The following is a 14,590-nucleotide window of genomic DNA, read 5'->3' on the forward strand; positions in this document are numbered from 1 at the left end:
ACTAAACAAGTGAACATTGCCATTCTAATAGTGTAATACCAGAAGGGTGAATATGATGACTCCATTTCTCAAAGTGCATAGGATGGGAGGAGCGCACTATATGTTCTTGAACATCTCCTCACCCAAATAAGTTGACTTGATTCTGCATTAGAAGGGGGATGTGGAGCACGTCACTCAGCCTCCTCCAATGTTTTTGGAGATTGGATGCTCATAAAAGGCATGCTCCACATTGTCCATTCTTGGGGAGATGTCACAAAAAGAGGTTCCGGGTTTTATCGAACCACAAGATGTTGTTGTTGACTGAAAGATTACAGTATGCTATCCTCCATGCCAGGTCCTTTCTTGACAGGTAGCCACAATGCCTTACTGGGTGACCAAACAGGATGTTGTTATTGTTGTTATTGATCTCTAAATCCAGAATGTTGGTATTTAAGATGTTGAATATGTGGTTGTATCACTTCTTACTGTCCCAGATGTCGTTAATGTTATTTGTTAGTTATTTTTGATTGTTATGGTGCAAAGACATCAAAGATCATACTTTGCCAGGATGCAAGTCACAGCAGTACATATGGTAAAAGGTTAGTAGGACAATCACAAACAGCCATGCCCTGGTGGGATTCGAACCTGCAGCTTCTTGGCTAGAGAGTGGATATGCTAACCACTTCGCCAACCATACTGGCTGTTGTTGATGTCTGTTTCTGAAGAGCAGAGTTGGTGAAGAATTGATAAAACTAGTTGTAGTACTCTGGGAAAATTTCTGCTTTGGATCCTTGGTGATCTGTAATTCCAAAACGGGGAAGCTTGAAACCCAGGTAATAACAAACAAGACAGCTGCTAAGATGGTTGGATTGCAGTATCCTGTTCAGATTAAAAGCGGTATTACTTACTTAGGTATCATATTTTGAGAACTGGGAGGCCAAAGTCCCAGCTTTGCTGGAGAATCTTGATGTCAACTTCTTTATGTAAATTGTCCTAGAAGAACTTCAAGGGTTTCCTGTAGAGAAGGTACTCTTGATGTTCTGTAATACTGATGATATATTGGTAAGCTGGGAACAATCGCTCATTTGGTGCCTCTGTTCTCTCAGTGAAAGAGAGAACAGAGGCACAAGTATATAGTAGTTATCTGATGGTCAGGGCACTGGCCATCGGATAACCAACTATTTAGGGCACTGGTTTGAGATGTGCCTGACACTAACGGAACTGAAGCACTTGGCTTGGGGGCAATCTTTGCCCAGGTGGTCAACCGAGCTGCAACAGAGACATTGTCACTGCACTCCATGACTACAACAGAGTAATTCACAATGACTTGTGCCAATGTTGACTAAGTTAGGCACTGGTAACCTCATATTCATTGTGAAGATTACCTCCCCAGAAAACCAAGTGGGATCTTAGAAATGCTTCGCTTGAAGTTACTCACCTTTTCCCACTTTGCAAAGGTTTGTACCAACACGTCATTTCCAGCCTTGATATACTCCATCGGGAACCTTTTGATCTTAATGGTCCTCACTTGGCTGTCTACCATTCACTGGTGTTATGTGGTTCCCTTGTACGCAGAAACCCTCAAGAAGTTTATATCTTGAATCGATGTTCCTGAGAACTACTAAAAATTTCGTGCACCCATAGGGGTGAAGAAGTATATGTCTTGAGCTCCTATTGTTTCCTTGAGTATTTTTGTGAGGATTCTTGGTTCCTCACATCCTAGCATCTCAATACCTAGCGTCCTAGTCCTTGGAGGTGGGGGGAGGGAGGACTGGAGCCATTATTATTTAAGCTCTGCTTAAAAAAAAAAAAAGGAAAATACCTCTTATAGCATTGACTTGTGCTAAATCAATATAATAAAATAAAATAGGTCTACTAATAGGCAAATCTTGCTCTAGTGGAAAGTATTACTTCCACTAGATGCCAGCAAAACAAGTGTTCAACTTTGTTTTGTGCAAATTTTTATCTTCTTGGGATACAATAGTGCCATATTCCTCCTATCAGTGACTTTTCAAAGAATTTTGTTTTTTGCAGAATCCTTTCAATATTTTGATTAATCTCCCTATCAAATTTGGTGACATTCTGATTCTTAGCTCAAGCTACATAAAGTTCTGAATAGTGGAAATTTAATAATGGCCACCCAGTATGTAGAAGGAGGAGATGCAAAAAAAAAAAAAAAAAAGAAAGAAAGAAATAAGGGAACAGATAGAAGAATTTAAAAAATAGTTCGAAATAATCTCCTTCAAGAATCTCGAACAAATGGTTGTATTTTGTGGATTCTTTACAAGTTCCTATTGAGAAGTTTATATATCTTCGCTTTGTTTTTTGTTTGTGTGGAACTGACAACTGTTGAGGAAACATGCTGGAATATTCCATATGTATAATTTGTTTTCTATTTCTGTACTGGATAGCTGAGTTTTATGAAGAACACGTGATATTTTTGATACTTGTTTTAAGTAACTGAATATGCTAGAGAAGTGAGACATATGTTTGGGTCCACAGGTATGAGATCTCATTTTGCCTGTGTGATTATGTGCAAGAAAATGTGTTGCTGCTGTTTCTCTTAGTGAACTTAAGCATTGGTAAGAATTTTGCCATGTTTTTTGTGTTGAGTCTCTGACTAAGATATGTTAACTTCTGCTTTTGCAATAATCTTGTATTTAATGCCAGAACACTCATTATTTTAAACGATATGTGTGTGTGTGTGTGTGTGTGTGTGTGTGTGTGTGTGTGTGTGTGTGTGTGTGTGTGTGTGTGTGTGAATGAGTAGAAGAGTCAGATAATTTCATAAATTCATTTTATATATATATAAGGGAACATCTTTTTTGAAATCTTGTTTCTTAGAAGAGCGAGAACATCTTGGGTGGGAACATTAGTAAAAAGTACTAGTATGTTAAAGTTTGCCATGATATCTGAATTCTTGAGTTTGAGTTTTTTTTTTATCTTGGAAACAAAGTCAGCTGAATTTTTGATGTAAGAAGAAGATTTCCCTGCAAAGACTTTCAAGGAGGTAGCATATTTTGATAAGTTATATGTAGGGAGTCAATACTTTCAACTATGGGCCTTAAAGGAATATTTTCTTTATGTATCTTTGGAAGGCCGTACATTCGGGGAATGAGTGGATGAAGAGAACATAGAGAGAGAGATGGATATTTTAAAAAAGATGTTCTCTTTACTTTCACATTGTATTAATTCAGGCTACTTCAAGTTTGAAAACTAGATTTACAAAAAAATAACGAATTGGTCATGGGTAGTCCATTGTCTCTGATACTTGCTGACATTTTTTTCGAAGATTTCAAAGAAAAAGCCATTTCTTCTGCTACACAGAAACCTAAAATTTGGCTCCATTATATAGACGATATTTTCCTGATTTGGGAGCACAGCATAAACAACCTTCACATTTTTCTAAATCATTTGAACAACTTTCATCCAGATATCAAGTTTACTGCCGAACTTGAAGTAAATGGTTCTCTGAATCAGGCAACTTACCAGGTTGCCTGATTCTTTAAAAATCTCGATCTTCAGAAAACCCACACACACAGATAGATACCTGCATGCATCCTCTCACCATTATCCAGCACAAAAATTAGGCATCATACCCACTCTCACTCATTGTGCCAGGTCCATATTGTCAGATGAAGAAGAGCTCAAAAATGAACTGAAACATCTTAAAAGGACCTTCACAAATAATGGTTACTCTTCCAAACGTATTAATAAACTACTATACCACCATCATCATCAAAACACTGTTGAGGCTTCTACCAACCCCAGAGCTTACATCTCCTTACCTCACATTAGTTCTCTCTCCCCTAAACTGTCAAGAATTTTGAAGAAGTTCAATATCAAACCGTGTTTCTCCATTCTACATAAACTCTGGTCAATTCTAAGCCACCCCAAAGATAATCATCACCATCTTCAGTTTCCAGGTGTCTATAGAATCATATACGACTGTGGGAAACCATATTATGGCCAAACTGAAAAGTCTAACTATCTATGTCTCAAAGGACACCAGAGAGACATCTCATACAATAGAGCCAGCGCCCTCTCCGGTCACTTCTTGTTCTCAGTTAATTCCAATGTTGAAGGCCGCCAACATCAAATAGATTGGAATTCAACATCCAACATTCATAAAAGTTACGATGAATTAGACGTCGTATCCTGGAATTTAAAGAAATAATCCTCGATTCTTCCCACATGAACAGCAATCTCAGTTATAGTCTGCTATTCGGTACTGGCGAACTCGTGAAGTTATACACTAGCATGTACATAACAATAGAACTGTAGCTCGGACTCCAGTTCAAACATAACTACAGTTTTTAATGCTCTGCTGTTGTAATAGTGCAATGTTTTTTTATGGTCTTTTATATGCTTTTTATGTTATCACGCCTGACAAAGTGGGCATTCCGACGAAACTAGTCGTGTGGTTATATTAAATTTACTTGTTTCTTTATTACCTCAGAATTCAGTCATTAACTAATTCATTAACAAAGTCACTAATTCAGTCATTAGTCAGCCGTTGGCTGGGATTCGAACCTGCAGCATTTTGGCTGGAGAGCGGATACGCTCTCCAGCCAAAATGCTGCAGGTTCGAATCCCGCCGTGGGCATGGATGTTTATGATTGTCTGTGAAAATACTAGTAGTGGTGGCTGGCAGTAGATGGCGTCGATGTAGATGATGAAAGTAGAGTGGTTCAATGTAGTTGGATTGAGTGGTGGAGCCGGAGAGTTGTGGAGTAGGTGCCCTCCCTCGATGAGTCCTTGGACTCCATGGAGGTGTCATGTAATAATAATAATATTTAACACACACACACATACATTTTGGTAATAAAATACATAAAAAGAAAATTTAGTTTTCATGTATGTGGCATAGTGAAACACCAAAAACATGGGCCTGGGGAAAGAACTTGTAAAAAGTTTAAGTGTAATTATAAATTTTAGAGGAAAATATATAAATGAACTCCTAGAAATTTAAAAAGGAGCAATATCCTGGAAGAGGAAAGTCAGTAATATTATGCCTCGGATGTCTCTTTTAGGGCCATTGCTGTTTAACCTGCATGTTAATGATATTTGGGAAGATTTGAATGCAGATATTCAGCTATTTGCAGACAATGCAAAGTAGGAAAGAACTAAAAGGAAGCAGAGCAGATGTGGCCGTTACAAGAAGACTTGAATAGACTGAGTATATGAGGGTAAAAGAGTGAGGATAACAGTTCAGTGTAACAAAATTTAAGGTTTTACTATATGGAAAACAAAGTTGGGATGTAGAAGTTATGCTTGATGGAGATATATTGTTGAAGGTGGAGGATATAAGAAATCTTTCAGTGATGATGGATAAGAATTGAAATTTAGAGGACACACTGCCAAAATTGTGAGGATAACACAATGAATTCTAGTAATGATGAGAAGGACAGTGACTTGTAGAAGTATGGAGATTCTGGTTCAATTGTATAAGGGCTTTATTAGGCCACATATGAACAATTGTACACAGATTTGATCACTTGGTTTTTAAAAGGAGAAAGAGATATTGGAGGGAGTCACTGAAGTAATTTTTGGACTCTGGAATGTTGAGTATGAAGAAAGGTTGAGAAGATGCAATTTACAGAGTCTAGTGGATAGGAGTGGTATGATAGATATTTATTAGTAAGGGGTCATTATAGAATTAACATTGAAGAGGTTTTTCATAAAATGGCAAGAAATGGGGGAGAACAAGATGTCATCTGTGGAAGCTGTATACAGAGAGTGTGAGAAGCAGGTTTTTGCAATGGAAAGTAGTGAATGATTGGAATGCATTGCCTGAGAGTGTGGTGTCTGCAGAGAATTTGAATACATTTAAGGCATGGTATGATGAGCTGTGTATATGACAAATGAACCTCTCATGTAGAATTTTTCACTCCATTTATCTTTATTATAATTTTTTTTTTTTTTTTTTATTTACACATTTTTAAAATCAGGAATTTACTGACCCATCTGCTGTCTTACTTATGCTGTAATGTTACTTTTATAATTATTTCTTTTACTGCATTTTGTTTTGTGTTCCATTGTTAATGTACTGAAGATGCTTTTGATATTAAGGCAAAATTTTACATCTAATAAATTTACTTTCATGTAAGTTTGAGTTTCAAACTTAAGTTTTTACAAGACTTAATGAAATGAAATTTTGCGACTTACCAGCATCAAAAGGTACAGAATAGACAAAAGCTGAGTTGTTGATGTAATAAAAATCCACAGCTCTTCTGTAGAAAAGTTCTTCAATAGCTTTATTGTGAACTTCATAGAAAGGTCTACAGAATAACATGAAAATTAGCAGCGCATTGTATATAAAAGTCCTATTAAATCCTATCCCCCCCCCCCAACACACACACACACATCCTATTTAATAGAAATAAGAATCGCCTGTGTTTTTGCTCATAAGCAATTCAAATTAAAAATTCAATTTGACTGTATTTAATCTTAGTCAAGTGTGTTACTTAATACACAATAAAGACTTCAATATGAATTGTTTGATCCTGAGAAACAGAACTTTTGATTTACATTTTTAAGTACACAGGGAGCAAATTATTTCAACCATTTCTTTAAATGCAGTAATATCAAAAATAAATGATATAATTTGCCATAATTATACAACAGACATTGAGATCATATTTTTTGGAAAAAAAAAAAAAAACCTCCATAATGAACAAATCTATGATAAACAATTATTATATATTATGTGACACCTCCAAGTAGTCCAAGGACTCATGGAGGGAAGGCACTCTAGTCTATAACTAGAGTGCCTTCCAATTTCCACCACTTCAACAGAATGCTGCTATCATTATCATGTACATGCAGTGGCATCTATTAGGAGATGGAATGTCTCAGGAATGAGATGAGAAGTATGAAAGATGAGATTAGGCAAATGGAAGAGATGAACGGAAGGCGAATCAGAGTAGGAGTGAGAGAGAGTTATGGGAATAAAAGAGGAGAGAATAGAAACAGTAGAAGAGAGGGAATGAGAGAGCATTATGGGAATAATAGAAGAGGAGAGAATAGAAACAGTTGGAGAGAGGGAATGAGAATGCAAGGGAGAGCTGGAACCAGGGATAGAGTGATGGCAGGACAGCAGGTAAGTAGAGGAACACAGAGAGAAGGGGTTAGAGGAGAGAGAGAGTGAGGGATGCAGATGAGCAATCAAGGAACAGAGTGGTAAGAGGTGTGATGTATGGAGACTCAATGATCCATGGTTTACATGACAGGATGCCAGAGGAGTGTTTGTCTGGAGGAATGATAGAAAGTGTGGCTATGGCAATTAAGTGGGGTGAAAGGGTGGATGAGATGTGATGGTAGGCATGAATGAATTGAGAGGCAGTGTAAATTGGGTGGTGAGAGATCTAAGATTCATGCTTGAGGCTGTGCAAAAGAAAACACAGAGAGGAACAATTGTGTGTGTGTGTGTGTGTGTGTTACACAGGTATGATAATGATGAGCTGAGCAGAAGAGCAGTAATAATGAATAGCATAATAGCCAGAATATGTCAGAAGAGAGGGTTGGAATATGTGGATTCTTGGAGGGCATTTTGAAGATAGAAAGGAACTGAATGTAAGAGACTGCTTGCATTTGAATGAGGAAGGATGTAGGCATCTGGAAAGACTGCTGCTTTCAGAACAAGTCGGTCTGTAAATGCAGGTCTGTAAATCCTGCTACCATCCACCCTAGAATTTCCACAGTGGATGGTAGCAAGGGGTGATATCTTGTAGGAATGGGTGCTTGGAGAAATGGGCACGACATTGGGTAACACTGAGTCCGGTGGGGTTTAGAGGGGATAATGATAGGAATCGAAGCAGTGACGTTTTATGCTTTATACTAATGCCAGGAGTATCCTGAATAAAGGAGATGAATCGATGGTGGTGATAGCATCAGCATGCCCAAAGATTATTGGAATCTCTGACACATGGTTGGCAGAAGATGATATAATAAGAGGAATAGAAGTAGCAGGGAACAGCATTTTTCGGCAGGATAGGAAGGTAAAACACAGAGGTGGAGTACTGCTTATGATAAGTGATGATTTATGTCCTCTAAGAGTGGAATTTTTGGAAGGCAGTGACACTAATGGTTTTAAAAGCATATGGTGTGAAGTAAAGGTGGGTAAGACAGGATATTTAGTGGGGAGTTGCTGCAAGCCAAGGAGTACAGAGGGTGGGGAGCAGGAGATGTTTAGGCAGTTGAGCTTGCCAAGTGCAAGAAGATGAATGATTGTTATGGGAGATTTTAACTACAGCAGTATAAGCTGGAAAGAGGAAAATGTATGTAGTAATCAGGTAATGGAATTTATAGAATTCTTGAGGGACAAATGCCTTAGGCAACATATAATAGAGGGAACAAGAGGTTCAAGAGTTTTGGATTTGGTCATAGCACCAGAAGAGCTGATAATAACTGAGATGACATCTCTCTCCCCAGTTGGAGAGAGTTACCATGTGGTTTTGACTTGGAAGATGAATAGGCATGCAATAGTATTAAAGAAAAGGGAACATATGTGGAATTATAAGGCGGGTGATTATGATAGTCTTAGATATCAATTTGGTGCAGTTTAATGGAGGGAGGAATTGGAAGGCCAGGATATCATTAGTGCTTTTGAAATTGTGAAGGAATATTTGTTAGCAGCAAAAGTAAGCTGTATTCCATGAGTGAAGAAGAAGACACAATTTGGTGAAAGTGGATGAAAAAAAAATCAAACAGGAATTCATGTAACAAATGTGAGATTAACTGATGTGAGAATAGAAGTATATGAATAGGAGGTTTATAAGATATTGCAGAACCTTAATGCAGATACAGCAATAGAATAAGACTTGATATCAACCTAGGTATTATGAGAATGTGCAAAAAAATTGATAACCCTTCTGATAAAGCTCTTTAATTTTTTATCCGAAGTTCTGTTAAGGTGTTAGCATTGTGAAAAGAGGATAAATAATTCCATTGCATAAAAGAAAAATTAATACTGCAGAATATAAATATTTTTTTATTGAACAAATCATTTTTTCTATTTTTATTGTCAATAAAAACTGTCCATTTTCATTCAAAAATTTTGTTTAACTTGAAAGATGAACAGACATGCAGGAGCATCAAAGAAAAGGGAACGTATGTGGAATATAAGGTGGGTTATTATAATAGTAATAGATATCAACTTGGGAGACAGTTCCATGGAGGGCGGAATTGGAAGGTCAAGATATCATTAGTGCTTGTGAAATTGTGAAGGAATATTTGTTAGCAGCAATAGTAAACTGTATTCCATGAGTGAAGAAGAGGATAGTGTAAAGTGGATGACAAACAATATCAAACAGGAACTGCAGGTGAAAAAGAGGTATGGAAGAGATATAAAGCGAGGGACGGAGGGTAGATGCATGAAGAATATAAGACTCAGGCCAGGGGAGTGACTAGTATGGTAAGGAAGGTGAAAGTGGAATATGAGAAGAGATTGGCACTAAGATCCAAAGAAAATCCTAGGGAATTTTTTAGTATGTGGTCAATAGGAGGAGAAATGATTGTGAAAGAATAACATTGTGGGATAAATATGGGAATAGAGTGACAGATGCAGAGAACATAGTGAAATCAATGAACACTCTATTAGAATATTTCATCCTGGAGAAGCAAGTTTTAATACTAAAGGGATAGGGCAGGTTTGAGGTTTAGAGATACAAGAGGAGAGTGTGTTCCAAATACTGAGTACTCTGGATGTAAGTAAAGCTGTCGGGCTGGATGGTATTTCACTATGGGTTTTGAGAGAATGTGCTAAAGAACACAGCTCCCTTGACCTGGCTTTTCAAGGAAAGTCATCTGTATACGGCTCAAGGAATGGAAGGAAAGTAAGATAGTGCCACTGCATAAAGGTGGTAGCAAACTGGAAGAGTTCTAATTATAGGTAGTTTGTGTTTCATCAGTAGTTGTTAATATCTTGGAAAAATTATTTACGAGGGCGGTATGAAAAGTTCCCGGCCTCAACCATAGATGACAACCCGATTGGTAAGATTTTTTTTTTGTAAGTTGATACATCTGTCATAAGCATCTATGTGAAATTGCAAGTCATTGTATCAAATAGTTTTTTTTATACAGCTGTCTGACGCAAAAGCATTATCTGTATCCCTTGAAATGAATAAAATTGAGCATCAAAAGAAGGTTTAAAGGCAAAAGAAATTCATTCAAAGTTCATAAAAGTTTATGGGCACTCTTCTCCTTCGTTGTCAACAATTAAGAAATGGGCTGCAGAGTTTAAACGTAGTCGTGCCAGCCTTGTAGATGATCCACATGAAGGATGTCCAAAAAGTGTAACAACACCAGAAATCATTGATCAAGTGCACAATATGGTATTGGATGACCAGCGAATCAAAGAGCGTGAAATTGCTGAGACTATAGGCATTTCAAAAGAACGTGTAGGATATATTTTGCATGAAGATTTGCAAATTTGCAAATTTCATGCATTTGCATGAAAATCTCTGAACAGTGCATGAAGTGTTTTAACAAGAATAAAACTGATTTTGTGCATCAATTTATTACTCCAAAGAAGCACCAAGGAAGACAAATTTGGTTCCATCAGTAGGAAAGGTCACAGCATCAGTGTTTTGGGATGCTAAAGTCATTTTGTTTATTAATTATCTTGAAAAGGGTAAAACAATAACCGGAGAATATTATTCCAATCTTTTAACCAGACTAGACAAAAAAATTTGTGAGAAAAGACCCAGTTTGCAGAAAAAAAAAATCATTCATCAGGACACTGCACCTACCCACAAATGTGTTTTGGCAATGGGAAAATTAAGGGATCTGCACTATGAATTGTTGGAACATCCACCCTATTCCCCAGATTTGTCTTCCTCTGACTTTTATCTCTTCCCAAAACTAAAACTCTTCCTCGCTGGTCAGCATTTTTCTTCGAATCAAGAGGTGATTGCAGCTATAGAGCGGTATTTTGCAGATCTTACTGAAAACCACTACATGGACAGGATAATGGTGCTGGAGCATCACTGTAATAAATGAATTAGTCTTAAGGGAGATTATGTTGAAAAATAAAAATAATTTTGAAATTATAAATTCATTTTTTCATTGTTAGGCTGAGGACTGTTCAGACCACCCTCATAGTGAAGGACAATATACAGCATTGGGTGGATGAGGGTAATGTTATACGTGAGAGTCAACGTGGATTTGTTAAGTGGCACCCTTGCTTTAGTAATATGATTTGCTTTTATAATAAAATGACAAGAGCAGTTGATGAGGGAAAGGCATATACTGCCATTTTTTTGGATTTTGCAAAGGTATTATTTGGATTAGTGGCAAGTGAATGGAGCTACTAGTTCAAGGTTATGAAGTGTAAGGCTTTGAAATTTGATAGGGAAAGATGATTACAGGTTATGTAACTAGTAAGGAAATTTGAAATAGGTAAAGTACTGGATGTAGAACTGGTGGTAGACAGACTTGAAGTTGCATTTACCATTTCAGCAATGTGACTAAATACCAAATATCGTGAATACATTTGCAAAGAAAGTAGAAGAAGAAATGAATGAGAGAAATATACAAGAAAGTGATGATGTAAGTGAAAAATGGAAGATTCTGAAGGAAAGCATAATTACTGCTATAGAATTACACTTAGCCAAAAAAGAAGAGGAAAGAGAGAAGAGAAAGATTTTGCAGATCTTACTGAAAACCACTACATGGACAGGATAATGGTGCTGGAGCATCACTGTAATAAATGAATTAGTCTTAAGGGAGATTATGTTGAAAAATAAAAATAATTTTGAAATTATAAATTCTATGAATGATAACCATGGATGATGGAAAATAATGCAAAGAAGAAAGTTAGTTAATAGTAAACAGAGGAGAAAAAAAAGCAGTATAAAGACTTGAGTAGGGAGATACAAAGAGAAATAAGAAGGAAAAAGTAAGAGTGGTTATATGAAATAAGTAAAGATACAACAGCAAATGCAGAAAGAAATTACATAAAAGGTGTTTATAAAAACATTAATATGATGACAGAAAGGAGAAGGATGCAAAGGATTGGAGCAGTCAAGAATGAAAGAGGTGAAATTCTGATAGAAAAAGAGAAGATATTACAGAGACGGGAGGTATATGTAGGTAAACTTTATGAATACAGAGAAAGAGGAGAGAATCAAACGAAAGAGCATAGTGGGCAGAGGCTATACATCATGAGGATACAGATAGAACTTATAAGGAATATAGGTGAAAAAGGTATGGAAGTGTTATGGCAATTATTAATGGAATTTATGAGGGACAAGAATTACTAGAGGAGTTTAGAAGTTAAATTTTTATCCCAATTCCAAAAAAGACGGGAGTTTTAGACTGTAACAATTTTAGAATGATAAGTCTTATAACTCGCACAGCAAAAATTCTGGCACAAATAATTTTGGAGAGAATTAAGAGTAAAATAGAAAAAGAAATGAATGAGGAACAGTTTGGATTCCAAACCAACAGAGGAACTAGAGTTATAACTTGTCTAAGAATTATTGGGGAGAAAACACTAATCCATGGTGGAAAGTTGTTTTGGGGATTTCTAGACTTTGAAAAGGCATTTGATACAGTGAAACATAAAAGGCTTTTTGACATTCTAGGAAATTTGACTCTTATGACTTGGAAATTTTAAAGAGATTACATTGGTCACAAACAGTGTCAGTATATGTAAAAATGGAGAGGAAACAGGAGAATTCCCAGTGAAGAGAGGAGTTAGACAAGGATGCAAATCATCACCGTTATTGTTTAACATTTATAGTGAACAGATGTTTAGAGAGGCACTTGAGGATGTAGAAGAAGGAATAAAAATAAATAGAAAAATCATTAATAACTTAAGGTATGCGGATGATGTAGTGGTGATGGCAGAAAGCAAAAATGGATTACAACAAATTGTTCAAAGAATTGAAAACTCCTGTAACGAGTACGGACTAAGGATTAACACCAAGATAATGATAATGGGCAGAAAAATAGGAGATAATGTAAAGATAAGATGTGGAGGAAAGAAGTGGAAAGATTGCAATACTTAGATAGTTGGATCTCAGAGAAAGATACTTCAGAGTTGGTAAAGAATTTGAAATAGGCGTTATAGTTGGAATAGTTGTAGCGCAAGTTATGGAAGTTTCCATATCTCTCTCTCAGAAAGAGAGAGAGATATGGAAAGAATTAATGCACTGGAAATATGATGTTATAGAAAGATGGAAAAGATTAGCTATACAGAGAGAATATCAAATCAAGAAGTTTTAAGAAGAGTTGGGATGAAAAGAACACTGCTCAAGAACATTATTCAAAGAAAGACCAGATTTGCAGGACATCTTCTGAGAGGTTCTTCAGGACACCTGACAAGAACTATATTACAAGGAAAAGTTCAGGGGAAGATGTGGAAGACCAACTAGAGAGTGGTTCAATGACATCGTGGAATGGACTGGTTTAAGAATGACGGAGGCGACAGACCAAGAGAAATGGAGAAGAGTTGTTCATCTGCTGCAACCATCTTTCTAGAGGATGCTACCAGACGACGACTAATCACTAAGGATTATGGTAATACATGCAAAGACTTGAAGTTGCATTTACTATTTCAGTAATGTGATTAATCACTAAGGACTATGGTAATACATGCAGAAAAGAATGTGTAGGATATATTTTGCATGAAGAATTGCAAATGAAAAAGCTTTGCACAAGATGGGTGTTGCGCTTGCTCAGAGCAGATCAAAAACGCATTGTATTTAAGGTTCAATTCAGGCCACATATGGATGACTGTGCACAGATCTGGTAATCTGATTTTAAAGTGATGAGGATACATTGTCAAGGATCCAGAAATGATCAACTTATGTGGTTTTCAGTTTCTGGAATGCTGAGTAGGATTAAGGAAATGCAACTTGCTGAGTCTTGTAGTAAGGGAGGGGGGGGGGGGGGTACGATTGTGATCAGTTTGCCTTCAGCATCCAGAGAGTTAATTGATCTGCCTGGATGGTATACTTCACCAAAGTGATCACTTAATGACTTTTCTAGTTCTAGGTTCATTTGATACTTACCTACCATTCAAGAATAGTAGGTAAGTATCAAATTAGAATGACCAACTAATGTTGGTCATTCTGTGGCAAGCAAACGGAATCACATATAAAATCAATCCTTTTGGACTTCTCATTAGTTGCTTAAGATAATTTATTTTCATAGTTCAATTTTGGAACTCTTTTCACTTCTCATGGAATTCTTCTCACTTGCTTTTCATACTGCTCCTGAAACTGGTCATCACTCTTCTCCTGATATTTGATGAATAAATTTTATTCATCCATTTAACTCTCATGTTATTTATTTTCATGCTGGCTGCACTCCTACGGGAGTGCAGCCAGCTCTAACTTCCATTGGACACCCTGACTACCTCCCATGCACTGTTGATTCCTATGTGATGTTTCTCATGTCGAGTACTGCTTCAAGCTGCCTTTTTAATTAACTATCAGTTGCTTTATAGTTTTACATATATCCCTTCTTAATCACAGTTCTCTCATGATTTGTCACCACCCAAGTCAAAACTGGATTTTAACTCTTACAATTTAGAGTCATAAGAGTTACTGCATTAATAGAGGGATTCATGGTAATATTATTAATCCAACATTCTTGATGAAAA

The 14,590-nt window shown here is 36.7% G+C and overlaps 1 protein-coding gene across 1 annotated transcript in view; it reads right to left on the bottom strand.

Annotated features, from left to right (window-relative positions):
- Positions 1-14,590, bottom strand: part of LOC150094582 (voltage-dependent calcium channel subunit alpha-2/delta-3-like) — a 1,537,934-nt gene that overhangs the window by 174,225 nt on the left and 1,349,119 nt on the right. Inside the window, exon 29 of the mRNA XM_090412095.1 lies at positions 6,148-6,260. Within this exon, the coding sequence (XP_090268221.1) occupies positions 6,148-6,260 (113 nt within the window). The remainder of the gene's footprint in view (positions 1-6,147; positions 6,261-14,590) is intronic.

Source organism: Typopeltis vanoorti, chromosome 22 (assembly GCF_054136105.1).
Source record: "Typopeltis vanoorti isolate ZY-2024b chromosome 22, IOZ_Tvanoo_1.0, whole genome shotgun sequence".
Lineage (NCBI taxonomy): Eukaryota > Metazoa > Arthropoda > Arachnida > Uropygi > Thelyphonidae > Typopeltis > Typopeltis vanoorti.